The sequence below is a fragment of the Castor canadensis genome, chromosome 3 (genome assembly GCF_047511655.1).
Source record: "Castor canadensis chromosome 3, mCasCan1.hap1v2, whole genome shotgun sequence".
NCBI lineage: Eukaryota > Metazoa > Chordata > Mammalia > Rodentia > Castoridae > Castor > Castor canadensis.
The window spans coordinates 179,097,776-179,120,572 of record NC_133388.1 but is presented as its reverse complement, the minus strand read 5'-3'; the positions used below and the strand labels follow the sequence as shown (position 1 = coordinate 179,120,572).

Here is a 22,797-nt window from a genome sequence, read left to right as displayed (position 1 = left end):
GGTGCTGGATGAATGTCATTTTGCAGCTTCTCAGGCTCAGCAGCTCCAGGGACTCAGGCACATTGACAAAGAAAGTAATTGATGACAGCCATGAAAAGCAAAGTCCTCAGAAGGAGAGATGGATTCCCAGAAACAGTCAATGGGATGTCAAGCCTTTGTTTGGGGCACTACAAGTATCTGTTACATGCTCAGAGGAGACAGAGATGCCAGGTCTGGATTGTGAGCAAAGCATAGGAATAGCCTAATCCATTAACCCACATCTGACGGGAAGGGAAAAGGGAAACACTTCAAGTGCCTATCTGTGGTCATTACAACAGAAGACCCAGCATTAAGAAGTCAGAGTTTACACTAAACCTAAAGGACGGCCAAGTGCTCATAGTTGTTCCCTCACTATCCTCCTCCAAAATTACTGAGCCTAACCACTGAAGTGCAAAATGAAACCCATTGTATATGTGTACCAGTGCAGCAACCAGTGCTAAACTCCAGCTCATAATTATTACTTTGAACTTCCTCTGGGAGCTTGTGAAGCAGAGGATGTCCCTAATGTTCCGATGGCACCGGCCATTCATCCCTTCAAGCTAGCAGGTAACTTGCTTCTTACTTCTGAGCAGCAGCCTGGAAATCTAGGGGCTGGGAGCTTGCACCCTAGTCTTTCTCCTGCCAGAGCAATGCTTAACCCCAGGCAGAGCCCTCATCTGTTAATGCACTTAGTAGTACGCCATCTCTAAAGCCCACAGGAAACGTATGTTGGTGAAATAGGTCTTTAACAGATATTTTGGCTTGGGCATCGTAGTTCATTGGTCATGTCTCATCATATAGGGCACTAACCCTATGGACGTGGGGCCCCACTCTAATGACCACATTTACCTTAACCAGCTCTTTAAAGGCCCTGACTCCAAATACAGTCACATTAGGGGAGAAGACTTCAACATGTGAATCTGGGTGTGGATGCAAAATCCATCCATTCATTCATGCTTTGCTCAGAGCAATGACCTATGTAAACCTTGTTTAGCATAATGCCTGTCACTTAGCAGGACTGGATTATATCAAGCCCCTTCCATTCCCCTTAGTAGTGCCAGGAGCTTTGCTCAAAATGTCAAAAACAGTCTCTTCCTTCATACAGAGAGATGGGCTGGGACTATAGCCAGTAGGAAACAGGTTTCTCCTAAATCAAGTTACTACCTCAGACAGTTCACAGTTGAATTATTTGTTGTTTTTTTTTAAGGCCCAGGCATATCTAATTTATATTTTTCTGGATGATGAAAATTTGATTGTGTTTCATAGCAGTGGCACCAGAAATGTTCACAACATGTTCTTGGTGCTGATTGCCATCCAGAGAAGTTTACTAGCAGTCATCTCTCCTACTGAAAACTTCGATGGTGCCTCTGCTCATTGATGGTGTGATTTATAACGGTACACTCAGGAAGTTTGCAAACATGTTGTAATTTTAGCTATTTTTACTCCTCAGCTTTTTATGAGTCCTTGGGAAAACAGTTTTTGCTTAGCCAAAGTTTATTTGATGTTGCTGAACATTTAAAAAAAAAAAGGTACACTTTCCCATACAGAGTAAGAATGTTGATTTTTGGTCACTGTTATAATTGGCAAGTGAGATGGGCCTAGAGAGAGTGAAGAATCAGGTCACAATGTTTCTGGAAATTCTAGAAGAGGTTTAACCCAGAAATTCAGTGGCCATAGCCTCAGTGACCGGAAGATTTGGGAACACGGAGCTTGTAAAGAGAGCTGCTGCTCTGAACCCAGTTTGCCAACTGATAGGGTTGGGGTGGGGAAGTATGGAAAGAGGAAATGGTGACTGTGCCCTTCTCTACTTTCCTGCCACCTGGGAGCCAGGGACCCAGCATTGCTACCAAACTTGTATCATAGTCTTTGCTGCCTAAGGAATTAATATGTTTATAACTGCTAAAAGAATTTGCAGCCTCAGGCCAACCTTCCAAAATTTTAGGAACTGTTTCAATTGGAGATTGTCAAACATTAAATTATAATCAGACTGTGATTTTCATGCTAAGCCCGGGAAACAGCCTCATTCCGGGATGTGGGCACGTTCTGTGGGGAGGAGGATCTACATGCCCACGGTTGTATACCTTGTCAGATCACTAAGAGTGGGGTTTGCCTTCCCCTTCCAACCATCCATCTGCACCCATATGCCTGGTGTACTCACTGGATGCTGACCTCTCACCTCTCTCCCGTCTGTGAGCTCCTTAGGGTCAGAGGTGGGAGATAAAGGGGGGTGAGAGGAATCCATGGACTTTGGAATCAGACAAATCAGAAGTTAAGGCCTCTGCTTGCAGTGTGATCTCAGGCAAAATGTCATTCTCTCAGAATCCAAGTCTGTTCATCTGTGTGATGGGACAATAGTCACTTTTACTTCCTCTATCTATTGATTGGATTGATTGAAGTTGAACATGTAAACATTAATTGTAAGAATGAGACATGTTAAATAAGCGATTGATAAATGTTAGCAATTGTTAAGATCAAAGAAAATGATTGCATGACTGGTAAGTAATTCGACATATTTGACTCTAGAGGAAGAACTGCATTTTATCAGGGGTGCCTGGTGTCTTCAGGTCATTGAGATATAAGTACTGAAGTTGAGAAGAGTTGTTGTTTGATCTGTAGGGAGTAGAGAATGTGGGATGGATGTGGAGAGACTGGAACACCTTCATACACACCACAAAGCTAGCTCTGACTGCCACAGGTAACAACACAACAGGTAGGTGGCCTATGGATGGCTTCCTCCTTGGGGCAGGTATGCTTAGTTCAATTTAAGAAACTTTTAACAGGCTCCCTGTTAGTATTAGGGGCCTGTGGTAGAAAATTCTTTTTAAAAAGCAAAATGTGAGACAGACAAAAAGCTGAGTGATGTAAGAGCTGATTGTTCAGCTCATGTTTCATTTTCCCAGTAAAACAGAAATGATTTTAATTATTTTACCTTACATGGCGACATTTATGAAGACTTTTTCTAGCATGCATTCTGTACACACCGTGGCATATGTTAAACTAATTCAAGCAGAGATGCAACAAAAGAATGTTGAAGAGTTGCCAGAAAAATGCAAAGAATTTACTTAAAAATTATAGTTCTAACAGTGATAAATAGTAAAAAGACAGTTGACTTCAGAGGAAAACTTTCCCAAGAGTTTGAACTTTATGAATATTCATGGATTTCAGTCTTGTTTGGCCCTAGAGAAGCACAGAAGGTTGATAAGTAAACCCATGGTTGACCTGAAGTCATCATTTTACTTTTTATTGTCAGTTGCCTTTTGTCCCTGAAGCTGATGAGCTTGAGTGTGACCCCCTGTTCTGGTGTGATAGAAAAAGTATAGACTCTGTAGAAATATGGACCCAGTTCAAATTCTGAACCCCATGGGATTCTGGGCAGCTAGTTTACTGCACAGAACCAGGGATGCCTTGGAAAAGTTGAGCTCCTAATACCAAGTTCTGGCCCTGGAGACTGAGATAAAGCATCTCTGCAACTTTTCACATGGCAAGCATCCACTTTCTTCTTCTTACTTCTCTGCCCACAGGCTGCGAAAGTTCTTGACATCATGGCTAAAGGAGTGGAGGACAATCACATGTCTTCACCTGGTTAATACCATTTATTGGTCAAGAATGGGCTCTAGCTGGGTACTGGTGGCTCATGCCTGTAATCTTAGCTACTTGGGAGGCTGAGATTGGAAAGATCTCGTTTTAAGGCCAGCCTAGGCAAATATTTCACGAGACCCCATCTCCAAAATAACAACAGCAAAATGGATGGGAGGCATGGCGCAAGTGGTAGAGTGCCTGCTTTGCAACTGTGAAGCCCTGAGTTCAAATCCCAGTCCCACCAAAAAAAAAAGAATGGGGTCTAAACTGTTTTACTGCTTATTCATCTGCATAAGGATGGTCTTTCCTGATTATCAGCATCCCTCAATAATGTCAACTTTCTGAAAGATGAGGTCTTGTCTGACTTTTGCTACCATATTCAGCTGAAAGAAGTTTAGATATTAGAAATAGGTTAATAGATCAGTGCCTCCTGACTGGGGGCCTGGACAGCCCCTCCTGCCTGACAGCTTGGTACTCTTTAATTCTTTGCTCTTCCATTTTTTCCTAGAGCATCTATTGACTGCGGGCCTCCATTGGGGTGGCCAGTGGGTAAAAGTATTTGAGATCACCAGACTAGTTAAGGTATCTAACAACTTTCTTTTCTCCTTCCTTCCCTTCTTCCCTTCTTTCTTTCTGTCTCTTTCCCTATCTTTTCCTTTCTCTCTCTCTCTCTCTCTCTCTCTCTCTCTTTCTTTGTGTGTATGTGTGGCTTCCATTGTGGCATCTGCTGGGAGATGCTAATTACAGCAATTAAGTAAAATGAGGATGTAATATTGCTTAGCAACCCAGTTACCTAATATGTAATTTTCCTAATTTGGCTGAATCTGTGTGCTGCAACTGTTGGTGCTTTAATTAAGGATATTAATAATAATGTTTTTGTATGGAACATTTTATGCAACATTCTCTAACACCTATCCAGAATTAAATTAGTACATAAGCATTCCTTGTGAGATGGAGTTTTTTGCTTTTTTGTTTGTTGTTCCACTCAGGCTAGCTCAGAGCTATATATTAGGATCCAGAAACATTAGGCAGCCCAGTACCTCAGTTATTGGTAGAGAGAGAGAAACACTTGTCCTGGGCTTCTGCAAGAATGAGTACCTCTACTGCAAGTTCCCCTTAGTCTGGAACAAAAATTTGACCTAAAAGTGGTCTTGTCATGCAGCCCAGTTCTAGGTATTATGAAATCTACCACTTTGGGTATTCAAAGTAATTTAAAGAGATTTTATCCTTTCTTTTTATCTCACTTAGGGACCCACTTCTGTACATCTCTTCGTATGGGATCCATGCCAATGAATGTGAAATCTTAATGAGCTTCATTCTTTTGGAAAAAAGTCATCTTCTTCCCTGCAGATTGAAAAAAATAACTCTAATTCCTTAAGCAGCAAGGTTTTACTAAAAACACCAGTTGCTGAAGATAGAATTAAAGGAAGAAACAAGAAATGGCTTTTAGACTTTCTCATAAAATATTTCATCCTATTCACTGTTTATGGTCACTTTTCTCATAGCAGGGGATGTGGCTTAAATGGTAGAACACTTGCAAGAGGCACTAAATTCAATCCCCATACTGAACTAATCTGGAAATCAGTATTTAATGGATGCAAACCCAAGTTCTTTGGATTGGCATTAGCTACTTCTGCTTTGTGTGTGAGGGGCTGAAGGTAAGAAAGGAGTCATCCACACTGTCTTTAATCACAAAATTTTTATACAGACACTCACAATGTCATTGATCACAAACTTCTTACACAATCATCTTTTTTGTATTCTAGCTCTCCATTTAGTTACTTATTTAGCAAATATGTACTGAGTGCCTGCTTTTCATAGGTAGTAAGGATACAGTGAGGGGTGAGCACATAAAAATTTCAAACTTATGTTCTAACGATAATGATGGTTATTACAATCTATCCTGCACTAGCTGCTATTTCATGCAGTGTTCACATATTACTGTATTTAATTCTCACCAATTTCATAATGCAGGCAGATTATTATCCTCCACTTGGAGCTAAAGAATCTGAGCTACAGAATGTTTAAGAAAGTTGCCAAGGTCATTCAATTAGTAAGAAGCAGAGTTCTTATGACCTATGGCTTCATTCCCTTGTCCCACTCCCTGCTATTATACAGTCCGATTCACTTTTTCATTTATTCTCACTCCTACCTAATAAGAAATTCAAAATCTTGCTAGGGTTTGTGGCTTTGCTTGCAACTATGGGAATGTGCATTTGCATTTTTTAGACAGGGAGCAAAGCATGTCCTTGAGTTTCTCAGGAAATTTCAGATAAAACTTGGAAATAGGGTGTCAATGGCAGCTTGAAAGCTTATCCCAGTGTGCCAGTATTTCTTCCTGGCTGGGTAAAGAAATTATCTTCTTTGGGGAGACAGCATTTTCTTGGTTGCTGTAGTTTAGTTCCTGCCACAGATAAGAGACAGATGGTCATATTTTTAAGGATACATAAATAGCTTAAAATGTAAAATAATTGAAAGATAAATAATAGCTATTTCAGAGTCCCCCTGAGACTGCAGATCAGGGCATATCTTTGGGAAGAATCTTGGGAGGAATGTAAAAAGGCCATTCCTGGCAGAATGGGAAAAAGCCAGGCAGACAGAATTTAGCCCTACCTTTTCAAATGTCCAAATGGTGACTTGTAAAATCTTAATGTCTGCTGACATTTACTTGGCACACAATTCCCAGAATCTCGCTATGGTAATATGTTCCCAAGTGTGGTCTACAAATAAAGAGCCCATTGGGAAGCCCTTTGCTGGCACCCAGTTTCAAAATAAAGCAACTCTGTACTTTCCTTTGAAAAATCAAACATGTTTTTTTTTAAAAAACATGCATCCAAAAGTTATTCCAGCAATACTTATTGAACACCTACCAGATGTTTGGTGGAGTGCCGGAGAACATAGAATCAATGAGGGATGAGACCAGGCTCCCACCCTGGAGGAGAGCAAGGTCAAAGAGGCAATGGTCATAAAACAGTAGAGTAAGTGGATTGATAATGATATGTGGGAACCCAGAGGAAGGGCCTATAGATGTAGAGGAGATCAGATGGTGACATGTGTGGTTGTGGGCTCCACGTTCCTATCAACAACAAGCTTGTTTTCCCCACCATCTTCTTATCCAGCAGCTGTCAACTTTGATATCTGAGCAATGACCCTTATAAAGTGAGCACCCAACACCTGTTGACTGCCAACTGGGACTGCTCTGACCTCATTTTAGTTTCCAGGAAACAAATCATCTGATCCAAGTGTGGTTCTCTCTGAATGTACCAGGATCTAGAGATGCCTGTCCAGGGGAGAACAGTCTTTTTTTTTTTTTCATTTTTCTTTTATTATTCATATGTGCATACTAGGCTTGGTTCATCTCTCCCCCCTGCCCCCACCCCCTCCCTTACCACCCACTCCGCCCCCTCCCCCTCCCCCCCCAATACCCAGCAGAAACTCTTTTGCCCTTATTTCTAATTTTGTTGTAGAGAGAGTATAAGCAATAATAGGAAGGGACAAGGGTTTTTGCTGGTTGAGATAAGGATAGCTATACAGGGCATTGACTCACATTGATTTCCTGTGCGTGGGTGTTACCTTCTAGGTTAATTCTTTTTGATCTAACCTTTTCTCTAGTACTTGTTCCCCTTTTCCTATTGGCCTCAGTTGCTTTAAGGTATCTGCTTTAGTTTCTCTGCGTTAAGGACAACAAATGCTAGCTAGTTTTTTAGGTGTCTTGCCTATCCTCACCCCTTCCTTGTGTGCTCTCGCTTTTATCATGTGCTCATAGTCCAATCCCCTTGTTGTGTTTGCCCTTGATCTAATGTCCACATATGAGGGAGAACATACAATTTTTGGTCTTTTGGGCCAGGCTAACCTCACTCAGAATGATGTTCTCCAATTCCATCCATTTACCAGCGAATGATAACATTTCGGAGAACAGTCTTTAACATCCCTAGCCAGCCAATGCTTGAACACTTCCACATATATTATGGATATTTGTGTTCGCCCCTTCCTCCTTTCTACTCCTCACAAAGTCTTCTCTTTTGCAGGCAAAATAGCTCTAAACTATGCTCTTTATGAAGTAGTTTCAAGTACTTTACTGTTTCCATCATTGTCTTCTCACTCCATATTTGAGTAGAACTGTATTCAGTTTTACTGTTTCCTTTGTAATTCTAATCGCTTTATACATTTACAAACTTTATTCAGAGGAAATGTTCATAGGTTTCATTAGACTCCCCAAGGTATTCATGGCACAAAAAAGATTAGAAGCTCTCACTTAAGGCGTGGTGCCCTGGTGCCAAATGCTACGTCTTAGGCATGATGTGGCTAGTGCAGGGAACACAGGACTCCCACTGGCTTAGCTCTGGTCATGCAGCTCACATTCACACTGGTGTTCTTGGCAGCTCTGGGTCGAGTTAACCATCAACTAAATTTCCAACAGTGCTTTGCCATTATGTCTTCCTTATTCTTACTTGTTAGCGATAGTGCATAACTATCTTACATCCTGATCCTATGTTTTTTTCTTCTCAGTTTTGGACCATTTACTGATTAGATGTCCACATCCTCTACAACTTCATAAAAAGTCATTGATAAAAGTGCCTAACAGGACAGGTCTGGGAACATCATTCTACCTCCAGCCCTCATTAAATTGAGCCTGAAGGTTGTGGTCCTTTAACAAAGTAAGCTTTGTACTAACACTACTTTTTTAAAAGCCCAATATGAACATTGAAGGAAATTCTGTAAATATGTTCTTTCTAAATATTTACTTCATCTGTTACTTTTTTAGTGATCTTGTTTCTGACTGAAATTGTTAAATATGAGGAAGCCATGTACCTTGCCATGAACAACTATGTATTCTTTTCCAAAGTAAAAAATGAACATTTTAAGATACATTGAAGGATCTTAGCTAAAAATAAGATTACAGAATCTACTTTACTCAATGTTTTGAAAATCAGGATATAATGTCTACTTTTCCAATCTTCTAACCTCTTGCTTTTTCTCTCTGATGTCCCAAAGAGCCCTACTGAGTTTCACTCATGCAGTGTGTAAGTCCTTCCCTACTAGGAAGGACTAATGTATAATCTTCCCAAGCAAGGACTTTGAAGCCGCAGGTGCCTTTTAGAACTGTTACTCTCTTCTGGCTCCATTGCACCTTACTCAGCTTCAAGTCAGTCTCACTGTTAGCTAAAGATGCAGGGCTACCTCCTGCTAATTTATCTGCTTGTCCCAGTAGATATCTAAAGAATAACTCATGTTGTCTTTGGCACTGGTAGGAAACTTTTCCTCATTTGGACATTCTTTTGAATACTGTTTAGACTATGTAGATTTATCTCTTTATGTCCTGTAGGACATGGATTCCTGTGGGAATCCTGGTGTTATTTCACTTAGAACCAAGTATAGTGTCATTCAGATCTTAAGGCCCTTATGTGGTACTGTGATAGCTTAGGCTTAGTTTGAGTTGCCTGTGAGCCACCTGAATGGAGATGCTTAATGACCAGCCTATTGGATAATCAGTTTCCAGTATTGCATGTCCAATATTATTTTATTGTCTGCTAGCTGGCAAAATACCAATGTAAATCATCTTAAGAGAAACATTTCACAGAGCACTTACAAGTTGAATTATTTTACTATTTTTCCTTTCTCCTTTCCTAGTAGCTGATACTCCAGTCACCATGGTTGTTCACATAACAAAAGAGTGAGGGAGTGACTTTTGAGTTTATCTCATTCAGTGGCCTTGACTCAGCTTTGAAGTGCCAGATTTATAAAATCAGCCAGCTCTCTGTTCAGTTCCTCAAGGTGTATAGTGGTGAATGTCCACATTTCTGTGTATCATAAAAATATACCATGTTTCATAAATGTAGAAATGTTCTGTTTCATCCCAGTTTATTATCCTTGACAATTAAAATCAGTTGGGGGTAAGCATAAAGGAAAAGGAGATTGTTATTTACAACATGTTGATAAGAATGAAATAACAAATATTTTGATAAATGGCGTGACTCTTCTTTGTGCCAGAATCCATTGCTTTCCATTCTCAGAATAGAGCAGCTTGTCTGGAAAGTTCAGGTTCCCCCTCTGGAGGGCGCTATTCATAATTATCAGGTTTCCTCAGTGAGAAGGAATATTTCTTTACGTACTTGTCACACCCTGGCTCCTATTCTACCAGTCATCTGCTGGAGGCTGGTTTTGAGTCACTTTCATACTCCAGGAATAAATTTCTTAAGCGCTGAGGCTGAACCTAGAGTAAAGAAGCTATGTGAATTAGACAGGGGAGAGAGTATCTTCCCTCTTAAACTGTGCTATTCAAGGCTAGACCCGTGTCTATACTGTTCACACTACGCCTCGAGTTTGTGTGGATTATGTGTAGAGTGAGCTGCCATTAACATGAATGAATATATATATGTATATACCATAAACTGGGTGGCTTAAACAACAGAACTTTAGTTCTCATGCTCTTCATGCTAGGGAGTTCAAGATCAGATGCTGGCAGTATTGGATTCTGGCAAGGGTGTCTTTCTAGCTTGCAGATGGCTACCTTCTTGCTGTGTCCTCTCATATTCCTTCCTCTCTGAACACAGGGAAGGAAAGAGATCTTGGGTGTCTCTTCCTCTACTCAGGAAGACACAGTGCTAATTGGATTAAGGCCCACCCTGACATCTACATTGAACCTTTATGACCTTCTTGTTAGCCTTATTTACAAATACATTCAAATTAGAGAATAGAACTTCAATATGAAGCCTTATTCAATCAATAGCTTTATTTATTTTTTTGGCAGTACTGGGGTTTGTACTCAGGACCTCACATTTGCTAGGCATGTGCTCTACCACTTGAGCCACTCCTCCGGCCCTGTTTTTGTGTTGGGCATTTTCCAGATAGGATCTTGCAAACTATTTGCCCAGGCTGGCTTTAAACTGCGATCCTCCTGATCTCTGCCTCTTGAGTAACTAGGATCATAGGCATGAGCCACCAGCACGTGGCTCCATAGATTCTTTTTTTTTAAAGCTCCATAAATATTGGTTAGATAGAAAAGCTTGGGAATGGTTCATTCTTTATTGATCGATGGAATGAATGAATTGGTGACTTTTGGTGTTCACTTGAAAGGAGGTGAGAAGGGACTTGAACAGAGCAGGGAGCTCATCTATGGCCCCTCAGAACACACCTGAATCCAAAAGGATCCTATCACTTCAACTGGCAGGTTGTAGTGCCTCACCTGTCTCATTTTCTGGAGGCCAGCTGGTTAGTGTAAGGGATTAATGGGGCCACTGGTGTTGTTTTCATCTCATGTGGAACAATTAACTTGGAGAAGGTCTGTTCCATAGCCACAGACCACAGGTGCTATGTCTTTCCCTGAAATGGAAAGTTTAAAATAACCCAGACACAAACTAAGGAAGGCATAGAATTCAGTACTGCAACACTGACTTCCCACTAACAATAAACAAACAATAAATGAAACTCTCAGAACATTGTGAGTCAGAACATATATGCTTGCTCAGTGCAATGGAAGTTCTGATTCTAAAAACTGGAAGATTGGGGTTCATTTCCATTTCATAGTTTTTGTAAGGCAATCTTTTGTGTAGTATATGTTTCTTACAGGAGAACTTAATTTAAAAAAAAGAAGAAATGAAATCATTTATGAAATTTCTCAACATTTTAATGGTTTTGTTGGCAAGCTTTTCTTTTATATAGTTAAATTGCACATTCAGAACTCTACAATAGCTACACATTCATTCCCCACATTTACACAAATTAGTTAAAAAATAATTTTAAAGGTCTATGTAATACTCCATCCAAAAGATGTGAGCCATTTTATACAGTAGGTATCTGATGTATTTTCAGTTTGTCTGGAAAAAGTATCCTTTTGTTACCTAGTATATACTTGCTGTCACCTTTTGTATATACTATCTAGTATATACAATAGGTAGCAGAAATTTGCTTTTATCTTAGAGTTTACATACAGTACTATACTAATACCAGCATATTCGAAAGCACACATTAATCCAGCATATCTACTTTTCCTTAGAAGGCAAATCTAATTATTGTTTAGCATAAATATTAGATAATTCACACTTGGTTGGTTGAAAAATATAAAGTTTTCTTCTTCCTTTTCTTTTCAATTAATGAAAATTTAGTGATGAGATAAATAAGAACACCAGTAGTCCAGTTTGTAAGGCTCTGTTTTTCACCATTACTTCCTGTGCCCAGCTGGGTTTTCCCAAAAGGACTCCCTGTGCACAGCTTGGGTTGCCCCGGTTCAGGACTTTCTTGTTACATCCTGTTAGTAACTACATTTCCCACACTCAAAATACCCCAAATATGAATTTTCTAAAAAATTTCAGTTTCCAGTTATTATTACTGTCTCCAGTTTCACAGCTTGCCTTGAGAAGAACAAGTACTGGTTGGAAATTACACACACACACACACACACACACACACACAGAGAGAGAGAGAGAGAGAGAGAGAGAGAGAGAGAGAGAGACCTATTCTCCATGACACTTATACATCTTTTTCTCATTTTGCTTATGCCTGTACAATATATACTGGCCCCAGAGTGTGACAAAGTTGAGTTCATCTGGATGGAAAGTAAGAACAATTTAGTCTAGGCAAGGCATAAGTAAACTAATTTTTATTGAATGCAGACTGTGATGTACCAAATACTGAACTAAATGTTCTCTGTATTTTATTATACATGATCCTAATCCTATAGGGTGGGAATAATATCTTTAATAAGAAAGCTGAGGGTAGATTTATGGAATAGAAGTACGTATTAATATAAACCACCTGTTGGTTTCTGTGCTGTCCACACACAGCGCATCGATTACTTTAGTTAACCTTTGCAACACTACCTGATGAGGCAATGGTTCTTTAAAAAGTAACACATGGCAGATACAATAAATGAGGTTCCAATGCAGCTTTTTATGTCTACCAAATATATGACCCTGTTCATTTTAAATGCAGCCAGCAACCTGTGCCCAGCTGATACAGATTTTAACGTTTACATAGGAAGAGGTGAATACACTTCTTAAAACAACTAAAATTTAAACTTCTTTGGATGTAAAAACACTTTTGAGCACCTAAGAAAGCACAGTGGTTCCTGTTTCACCACACTGTTGCCAGCATTTGTTGTTGTTATTATACTTGATTATGGCCATTCTAACTGGGGTGAGATGAAATCTAAGTGTTGTTTTGATTTGCATCTCTTTTATAACCAGGAAAGTTGAACACTTCTTCATGTATTTACTGGCCATTGTACCTCTTCCTTTGAGAATTCCCTGTTTAATTCATGTGCCCAGTTTTTCATTGGGCTATTGATTTTTGGGGGATTGAGGTTTTTGAGTTCCCTATAGATTCTGGATATTAGAACCCTTATACACTGTTGGTGAGAATGCAAATTAGTACAACCACTGTGGAAAGCAGTATGGAGATTCCTCAGAAAGCTAAAGATAGAACTGCCATATGATCCAGTCATACCTCTCCTGGGCATCTACCCAAAGGAATAAAAGTCAGGATACAATAGAGACACCTGTACACCAATGTTCATTGCAGCACCATTCATAATACCCAAGCTTTGGAAACAACCCAGATGCCCTACAACTGATGAATGGATCAAAAAAGTGTGGTATATATACACAATGGAATTTTACTCAGCCATAAGGAAAAATGACATGAAAGTCAGTGGATACACTTGGAGGACATCATGTTAAGTGAAGTAAGCCAGGCTCAGAAAAACAAAGGCCACTTGCTTTCTCTCATATGTGGAAGACAGATCCAAAAGATAAACATATACACAAAAATAGGCATGATCATACCCAAACTCATATGCATAACGTTTGCAATGTTCTCTAGGGAACATGGGGAAAGAAGAAAAGGAAAAGAGAATGATAGAACACCAGTAATGTTGTAAAGCATAACATCTGTGAAGGTAGAGAATATAAGGATGTATATTGAAAACTGTTGAAAAATGGAGGGCGGGAGGTAAAGAGGTAAGGGAGAATAATGAAAGGGGTTCAATGGACCCAAGTAAAGTATACTCACAGTGGGGATACTTTGAATATCAACTCAAATATTAATAACGAAAAACAGAACTGTAAAATAGGTACAGTGGGGGGGTACTACTGGGAGGAGGGATGGTGAATGAAGGAGATTAAGGTAAGGGTTCATGGTTGAAGGGCTTCATATATTTATATGAAATAGAACAAAGAAACCTCTTGCTTTACATGGGGCGAGGAGAGGTTTGGGAGGACAGAAGAAGGGGGTGATGTAAGTAATGTATAATATAAGCCTAACTAGAATTTTCATTATGAATCCCCTCCTGTATAATAAATATATCATAATAAAAAAACCTGCAAAAACAAAAAAAGCACCATGTAGTTTCTTGCTTCCTATAGGAAGGTATCTACAGATACATTTTCCTGCCAAATTTTTATCTGATTCTCAATCCCTTCAAAACCTATGGTAGGCTTTAAGAAATGCTTTCTGTTTTCTTTAGGCTCACTTGATTGTGAAGCCTCCAGCAGCTCCTCAGTCCGTCTTCCCATTCCAAAGTGTCTTTGTCCCTCTTGAGCTAATTGTACTCAATCTCTACTCATTAAACCCGTTTGTGGACACCCACGTCTGCAGCCACTTCCCTTCACATTGCCCTGGGCTCTGCTCTCAGTGAGATTCGTGGAACTTCCCTATCACTAATGAACCTCACAGCCAAACCGCTTCTCAAGTAAGCTTTGTCTTCAAGTTGGCATTGCAAACCACCTTCCCACCAAATCTCAACTTTGTAGCTGAAATAAAGCTCTTCAGAGTGATACAGGAAACTTGTTACTAGACCGTCAACAGGCTAAAATAGGCTTTATTCCACTGATAGTTTTGTTCTCCAGTATTTATGTTTACAAGAGAAAATAAGCTTGATTTCTGTTGAGCATATTTTAATCTAGCGGTAACAAGCTCTTTGCCTAAGAAAATAACTCTCCCATCCACTGTGGGAACAGACACCTGGCATTTCTCTAGCAAACAGTAAAGTGTTGCTTTCTGTATTAAAAGATAAGGATGAAAATGCAAATTCCCTGGAGAGAAGTAACAGTTACAGAATTATACTTATGCTGCCCTGCAAATGACTGATATGACAGTCTTTGCCAAGAGGGGATTGATCTCAACCCCCTTGGTTGATATCAAGCAGGAGGGAGCATGAGTGTTCAAGGTGACAAGTGAGGAGAAGGAGCCAGTGCCTGCTCAGGAGGTGGAACTTGGAACACTGATTCTTCACATTTCAAGTCTGGTCTTTCAGAAAAGTGTTTACTGTAGAGGTCACATTTTATGCAGGGGGTAAATTCTAAAGTCAGTGTGAACTTAAAAAACAAAACAAAACTCTTCTAACTCCCTTATATATCTTCTGAAGTACAGTTCTTTATCATTTCTCAAGAAGTCTAGCATTGCAAGTCTTTTCTCCAGCAAAAACAAATCTCAGCCTCCTCAGTTGAGTTCAAGGTTATTTGCTTGCATTTAGAGGCTATTTGCATACCCAGAAGTACATTCAGTGCAGTCAGATCCTCACAAGTGTGTGTGTGTAGGTAGGGGAAGACACCATCTGTGTAGTAAGTTGGTATTTGCAGTCTGATTAGAAGATTCTCAAATTCTTTGTGTCCCACATGGAAGCATCCAAGTAGGAAATAAGGTGTGTGGAGTTTATTAAAAGTTAGGGAAGGAAATTACAAAAGGCCATGGAAGGGCCAGGGGGAAACCGGAAGCAGAATCTTTCTTTTTCAGGTGCTTTTAAAATTTGCAATAACTTACGGGAAGGGAAGAACCTGGTGATTCCTAACCCCAGTAATGGATGGGTAGGGAGAGTTGTGGGTGAACACAACTGGGTCAACACACCTGGGCCAGGTGAGGTATTTCTTTGAGTTGTTCCCACACCAGCCTGTGAATAACCTAAACACATTTGCAACTGAAAAGAAGGCTCAGAGAAAGAGAATGTTCAACCTGAAATACAGTATTAGGTGATACATGTTCTAAGAGTCCTAAGCTTTGCCCAAGTCCAGCCTGCCTCAATCACTCAGTCTCATAGTCATCCAGCAGGACATTTGTTTTCCCATCCATGCTCACTTACTCTGAGACTCTGTACTCTGTCCATGCTCAAGAATGGACTAGCAGAGAGAATTTTGCACAGAATTTAAATTATTTTTTCTCTCTCACATTTGTTTATTTTTTATTTCTTTTTGGCTGAATGAATGTAAACTGAAATTACACAAGCTAAAGTCTTAATATTCAACTTTTCTGCACATTTAACCAAATGCTCCAGTATTGGCTGCTTCATAATCTCATTCTACCATTAGGGAGAGGATGGCAGAAAACCACTGAAGTATAAAGTATGGTGGATGCCTTTGGTTTGAGATCACAAAAATAAAAGAAGATCACCTATTTGGGGATTTTACTAGGTGATATTCCAGGTAGATAACATAGAGCCCAGTTTGATGATGTTATCTCTCTCTGTCTCTCTCTCTCTCTCTCTCTCTCTCTCTCTCTCTCTCTCTCTCTCCAGGCTGGTCCATTCAGGTCCAGGGAAGGGATCACCCCAGGCTGGTGTGGATCTGTCCTTTGCAACACGAACTGGTACAAAGCAAGGAATTGAAACACATCTGTTCAGGGCAGAGATCAGCAGGGACCTCTCCCACTGGACAAGGAGCATAGTACAGGGGTGCCACAATTCAGCTGAACTCATTACTGAAGTCACCACAGGTGAGTACTGGTGGCTATGGGATACCAATGTCACACTATTATAGGAAGGATACACTCTCTACTCCATCCTGATCCCAAAAAAGTTTCTATTACTGGCCTTTTGAGGTACTTACAATTCCAGAGGTAAATTTGAATTCTTCTCAGCTTAGACACTGTATACCCTACTAAAATATAGCCAAAGGTTTTTATTGGAAAAAAGTTTTTATTTCATTATCATTTAAGAAAAGTTGGTAATTTGGATAAGTCAATCATTATTCTCTCACCTGTCACTCTTGGATGGTTCCCTAGAGCAAGGGAACTTTGAGGTGTGAACTAATAGGGTTCGGTGATAAGCAACAGAAACTAAATCAGAGTATCATTCAGAATAATACTGAAACTATATTAGGCAGCTCAGAGAATTGAGCAGAAAACTGGAGGCCCAGTCTGTGAAAAAGAGCAGGAACCAAAGGCATATAAGTAGAGGTAAACAGAGCAAAAGGAAAAGCCTTGAGAAGAGTCACCAGAGACCACTGCCCATGGTGTGAACACAGAGGCAGAGACGGGATGGAGGAAGCATAGAAGGAGCACAGTCCATGGTCAGGGAGAGCTCTCAGCGAGAACTAGAGAGGGATCTGTATGTAGAAGGAAGAGTCTTTCTATACTACACCATTTATTGAGCACTTACTGTATGCTGGGCTCTTTCTATAATGTCTGTTTTGGTTTTTTTCATACAGTGAGAAACAATCCTCTGAATGTCCTAAGTCAATTAGTTGAAGCAAAGCCAATATTTTAAGAATGAAGTAAAATGGAGTAGAGACATCAGTGTAATTACTGTCTTAATGTCTTATGGACTTTGGGTTCAAGGGTATATGTGTCCTGGGTCACAGTAATTGCTAGTTTGTCTAATCCCACGATCCTTTGTCATTCTATCAAACCAGGAAACAAATTCTTAAGAATGGATAAGTAATGTATAAGCCCAAGATTGCCCAACTCATAAATGACAGAACTGACTTTAACTCCAGACTGTGTCACCTTAAAGATGATAACTCAACTACTGTAGTGTCTACAGAGACATGAACATCCCACTATTATGCCAGTGAGTCAATAAACAATTCTGTACAGCTGCCACGATCATTTTCATTCCTATCTAGATAGGTTTCAAAACATACATAAATATGTGGGTGCATATAGATATAGATAATTAAAATTTTCAATTGGGCTAACGTAAAATAAAAAACTAGAAAAAGGTAAAGTAACATGCAACCTTAGTGGGCAAAATACATGCTGTAAACGGTTGTCCATGTGCTAAAGTAGACTCAGTATTTAACTCAGTGCTCCTGAGCAGCAGCACAATTTGCAGTTGGCAGGGTCCATCATGCTACTGTCCCTAAGATGCAAGACAAATGTTAGCCAACCCCTCTCCAAAGTCTCCTGTGGACACACAAAGAAACCATTGATGAGACACTGTGGCTCATATTCTCATAAGCAGTCTTCCTTTGCATTCCTTTCGGCTGCTTCTAATAGTCTCTGTACACTGTCTTCTATCATGCTTTCTTCCATTTTTCTGTGCCACTTCTCAGGCACTCAGGAATATTCTGAAAGATGGGACACACAGTACCATTTAGAAGGGTTTCTCCAAATTTCCTCTACCTGTGTAAGCATGAAACACTAGATATTTTATCAAATTTCTTAAGTAACATATCCAAGATAATCAGCATTTTTATTCTGTTTTATTAAAACAGGATCTCACTATGCAGCCCAGGCAAGCCTTGAACTATTTATTGATCCTTGTACCTCAGCCTCCCAAGTACTGGAATTACAGCATGTGACCTCCAAACTCAGATTAATCAGTGTCCTTTAATGATAATCTTGAAAGTAATTTGTGACCCCAAATATTTCCCATCTTTTTTGGAAACCCTTTGGGAGTATTCCTTAATTTTGATGCCTGGGAAATCAGCAAGAAAGACTGAGGTTGTGAGCTTGGGAGTTGGTAAGGCCCAAACCACCACAATACTAAGTTTAATAAAGTTATATGTATAAAGCAGCGAAGTTTAGACTCAATACAACCATTTGAGGTGTATTCTAGGAAAGAAGAAAGATATCCAAAAGGATTTGGTTTCACTTTACATTCCACAAATTATATAAAATCTTTTTCTCTCAAAAAGCTGAGCACTGCTTCAATAGGAAAATGATAAAGGTGGTGACAGACTAGCTAAACGAGAATAACAAAGATTTTTGTGAACTGAGCTAGCTGAACAGTGGCAGAGAAGAAATTAGGAAGTGACCAAAGGTACAACCCAGTTACAACTTGAATGATGCCTACAGATAGTTGGGGAATATGGGTTTCTGTTTTAATCAGAGCTTCAATTAATATGATGATGTGTTCAATTTATCCTATAAAACCTGAGAACATCTTTAGATAACTCAGTTCGATGGGGCTAGTTAAACAACTATCCAAAATCTATCCAAGGAGAATATTTTCATGATCAATTAAGATTTGTTTGTTTGTTTGTTTTACTTTAGTAAGAAATCTGTGATTGGACCCTGGGGCTGAGGAGACTAGAAGTGTTAGGTGCCTGGGTAAATGGACTGATGGATTGACTCTCCCTCCTCACCCCCAACCCTCCAGCTTGCACCTACAGAAACCAGGAGTGTCGTTTGACCGTACATTACGAGAATGGATTTTCTATTTCCACTGAACCTCAGGAGGGTGCCTTTCCCAAGACAATCATACAATCCCCTTATGAGAAGCTCAAAATGTCTTCAGATGATGGAGTCCGCATGCTGTATTTAGATTTTGGAGGCAAAGAAGGAGAGATTGTAAGTGTACTTTTCTTTTGACAGTGTTATTTTATATATTTCATTATTCAACATAACTATAATAACTCAGAAACATAATACTGCCTTACATTTATTAAACATTTGACTGTTAACAAACTACCTGCAGGCCCAGATTTTATTTGATTGAAAAACAGTAATTGGATTCATTTATTTCAAGTGGATTCAATTATTTCAAAGTTTTTTCCTTTGGTCTCATTTTTCATTAGAAGACTACATAAATATTTGAATCAAAGGAAAGAATCACTTATAAGGTTAGCATTCAATTCTTATCATATGGGATCCTGGCAGCTTAAAATATGTACCATTCAGTTTTAAAATTATCAAGTATGCAATATAACCTTGGCATTGAGCCAGGTGTTAGGAATATAGTAGGAAAATCAAACAATCCTTGCAATCAGGCAGACAGAGGACAAGAACAGAGGTAGGAATAGACTAGAAGGTGCAGAAGGTAAACAAAAAGAAACTGGACAATGTTACCTGAGCAGAGAGGGACAGACAGGGGAATAGAGGTTTGGGGCTAATGTCAAATAATATCCAAGAAAATTAGGAAATTTATCAGCTAAGGTAACATTTATGTCTCTCATAACAGTGCAAATAAGTCCTGTGTCTAGGCTCATGATTTCCTGTGGTCATTGCTGCCTGCCATAATGAAAAAGAGGATTCTATCAGTTCCACAGAGGGTGAGAATGGCACATTCTTCCACTTCTGAGCAAGTATAGTTCTTGGCATTTCTCAGGAAAATGTAGCATCTCATCAAGCTATCAATACAGGGCTTCAAAGAGGCCCTTGATTTTATAATAACTAGTCTCTGTTCAGGTCCTCCTAGCTACCCATTTAGTCAGCATATATTTGTTGACTTTCCCTCAATAACAAGGATGAACAATATGTAAAACACACATAAATCTCCATTTGCAAAAATCTAGTGATTTCCAGTTAGCTACTGGCTTTCTATATTCCCTGTTCCCTCTACCCCCATCTCTCCAGTGAGTACAGTCATTTCTCCTGTGAAGACTTATTGGTAATTTTCTCTAGAGCATTTGAGTTTTCCCAGAAGGGGCTGCCTGAAAGAAAGGGCCAAATACACACTGAACAGAGTTAAAGGACCTTTTTGCTCAAAATTTCTCACCACTGTCCTACATCATGGGGTACTGGTAACCTCAGCACAGGACCAGGCTGTCGCTATGGCTACCCCAGTCAGTCATGACAAAGTCCATTCCCCAAGACTGACAGTTGATCCTCAGTTACTTTCAGAGAACTCTTCCAGCCAGGTATTTTTCTAACCTTTACAAAGGAGCTACAAAATTTCATTGGCTTTTTTTGTTTGTGTGTTTTAAGTGTGGTCTGAAGAGCCTGTTTTGAAATAAAGTGGTGACTTGAAAGTCCATTTTACTAAAACTACTTCTACTTTTTTTGCCATTTATTAATCACCCAGCTCTGTCCTTTTTTTTTTCCCCTAAAGGTGACTACTCCTAACAAAGTGGAAAAGAATAGGAATTAGTTTCTTGTTTTATCCTAAGCTTAAAAATTCAAGGCTATTTTTGTACAATGTCTAAATTTCACCCTTTCTGCCTTTAATTACCCCCTCATGTGGAAGATTTAGGAAGGACTTTTTAAAAATTTTTACATCTGGTACATTAGTTGATAAGCTCAATTCATGCTCAGATATACAATTAAGCAACTCCAAGAGGCAAGGAATGGGCTTTTCTGAGGTGAGAAGGGAGCAAAGATGGACCAGGTTTTCTGGGTTCTCTCTGAGTCTGCAAACAAGTCACCAGTTGTCTTGGGAAAGTACTTTTATTTCTTTGGCTCTGAGTCTCCCTATCCAGAAACTACAGGGACTAAAGTGGGAAATCTTTAATATTACTTCTGAAAGTTGGATTCTGTGTTAACATCATAGAATGTGGTGGTTAATTTTTGTCTATGGCATAACTCATATGTGAGTCATCCACACTTTCTATTTACTGTAAGATCTACAGTTTCAGAAAGTTTAACAACTTCTCTAAATCTTAGCTTTTCCATAAAATGGAGATAACAATAGCTACCTCCAAGGGATTTTGTGAGAGGAAATTAACAGATATACGGAGCATGGTACCTGATTTATAATGAGTACGATCTTCACTTTAGTAGGTGTTCTTGTATGTTCAGATTATTCTTATTCCTAAGAAAAAAACTGATGAATAATTCTTTTGAATTAGGAACAGTTCCCCCAATTTTTCTAAATTAGACCAGTTGATAAAATTCAACTTCTGCAGGATTTTTACTCTTTGACTGTGCTGAGTTCTGTAGGAGCCACTCTGACTTTATGAGTGGCTTTCATAGAGGATGGTGAGGATATAGCCGATTAGCATGGGCTCTGTGTTCACAGATTATAAGGAATTTTCACATGAAGTACCTTAGTTAATACTCTAATTAATCTGCACATTAGTAGAACTGAGAACTTAAAAGTGACTTGGCCAAGATTATACATCTAAAAAGTGTTGGAACCAAGACTCTAATCTTCAGATGTAAAATTTAGTACTGCTTCATGCTGTACAAAATCCAACATAATAGCACAATTGTAGAACCAAAAATAAATGGTTTAGACAGTGGAGAAAGGCAGCATCAATATTTATGGAATTGGTATGGATAAATTTCACAGACCTGTTTAAGAATAAAGGATGTATGAGATGTAAGGAACACGTTCAAAGAGTGATTCCTTGATCTCATTGGCGGGGGGCATGATTTTAAAACATAATTGCTCCAGTTAACACTTAAAAGCTGGAAGTGCATATAGATTCTTTTGATGTGTAAAACACTTTTCTGAATCAAGAATTAATTTAAAGTCTCTCATGCTCTCTTCTTTTAAAATTTCAGCAACTGGATCTTCATTCCTGCCCCAAGCCGATCGTTTTCATCATTCATTCCTTCCTGTCAGCTAAGATTACAAGACTGGGCTTGGTGGCCTGAACAGAGGGGCGACTTGCCTTAGGAAAGGAGGGCTGTGATGCCACAAGAGTGATGTCAGACACCACCCGTAGTGAGCAGCGCACCAGATGTAGCATGCTACAGTCAGCTTCGGGTCTTAGGAGTCATGTGTAATGTTCAGAGGCTCCTCTGTCAGTTTCAGTGACTACAAGGGGTACCCTAAGAAAATACAATGAGGAATATCAGAATAAAATTTCTTAGAACAGAACAAGGTTGGAGAAGTAAGGGTGATTGGATATACATGACATAGCTTCCAAATAATGACAGCCAAGGACACGGCCATTAGAACAGCAAGTGCTAATCTTAATCATACCAGTTTCTAAGCAACTGGTTTACCCAGGTAAGCAGGGGCAGAAGAGTTAAGAAAAGGATATTTTCATCTACTCCCTCCCCACTCCAGTAACAATGATCCCTTATTTTATTGTGATTTATTTCCTAATTCTAGTTGAGTTGACTTTCACTGGTAGGGAAAGAAAAACACTTCAAGTGAAAGCCCACCTTTTATTTGAGTATGAAGCAGCTGTTCCCTTTTTTTTCTTAATGAATTATCTTTCAATGGTATAGAAGGATTCCAAAGTGTTCTCATTAGCTTGTGTGAACAGAAATTAAATAAAGCATCAGATACTGATCTGAGCTGTGAGCTGGTGGAATCTGAGCCAAGGTAGACTGTTTAAATTGTAAAGCTTTGCTGAGGAGTTGTATGCACAAGATTAA

At 39.4% G+C, this 22,797-nt stretch overlaps 1 protein-coding gene across 2 annotated transcripts in view; it reads left to right on the top strand.

The window, feature by feature from the left end:
- Positions 1 to 22,797, top strand: part of Sntb1 (syntrophin beta 1) — a 222,909-nt gene extending 200,112 nt beyond the window's left edge. The window contains exons 5-7 of one of the 2 annotated variants that reach the window (XM_020169574.2): positions 16,103 to 16,299; positions 18,908 to 19,098; positions 21,973 to 22,797. In XM_020169574.2, the coding sequence (XP_020025163.2) occupies positions 16,103 to 16,299; positions 18,908 to 19,098; positions 21,973 to 22,065 (481 nt within the window). In that variant the 3' untranslated portion in view covers positions 22,066 to 22,797. Of the gene's footprint in view, positions 1 to 16,102; positions 16,300 to 18,907; positions 19,099 to 19,708; positions 21,876 to 21,972 lie in introns of those variants that run through there. The other variant, XM_074069136.1, reaches the window with a different exon arrangement.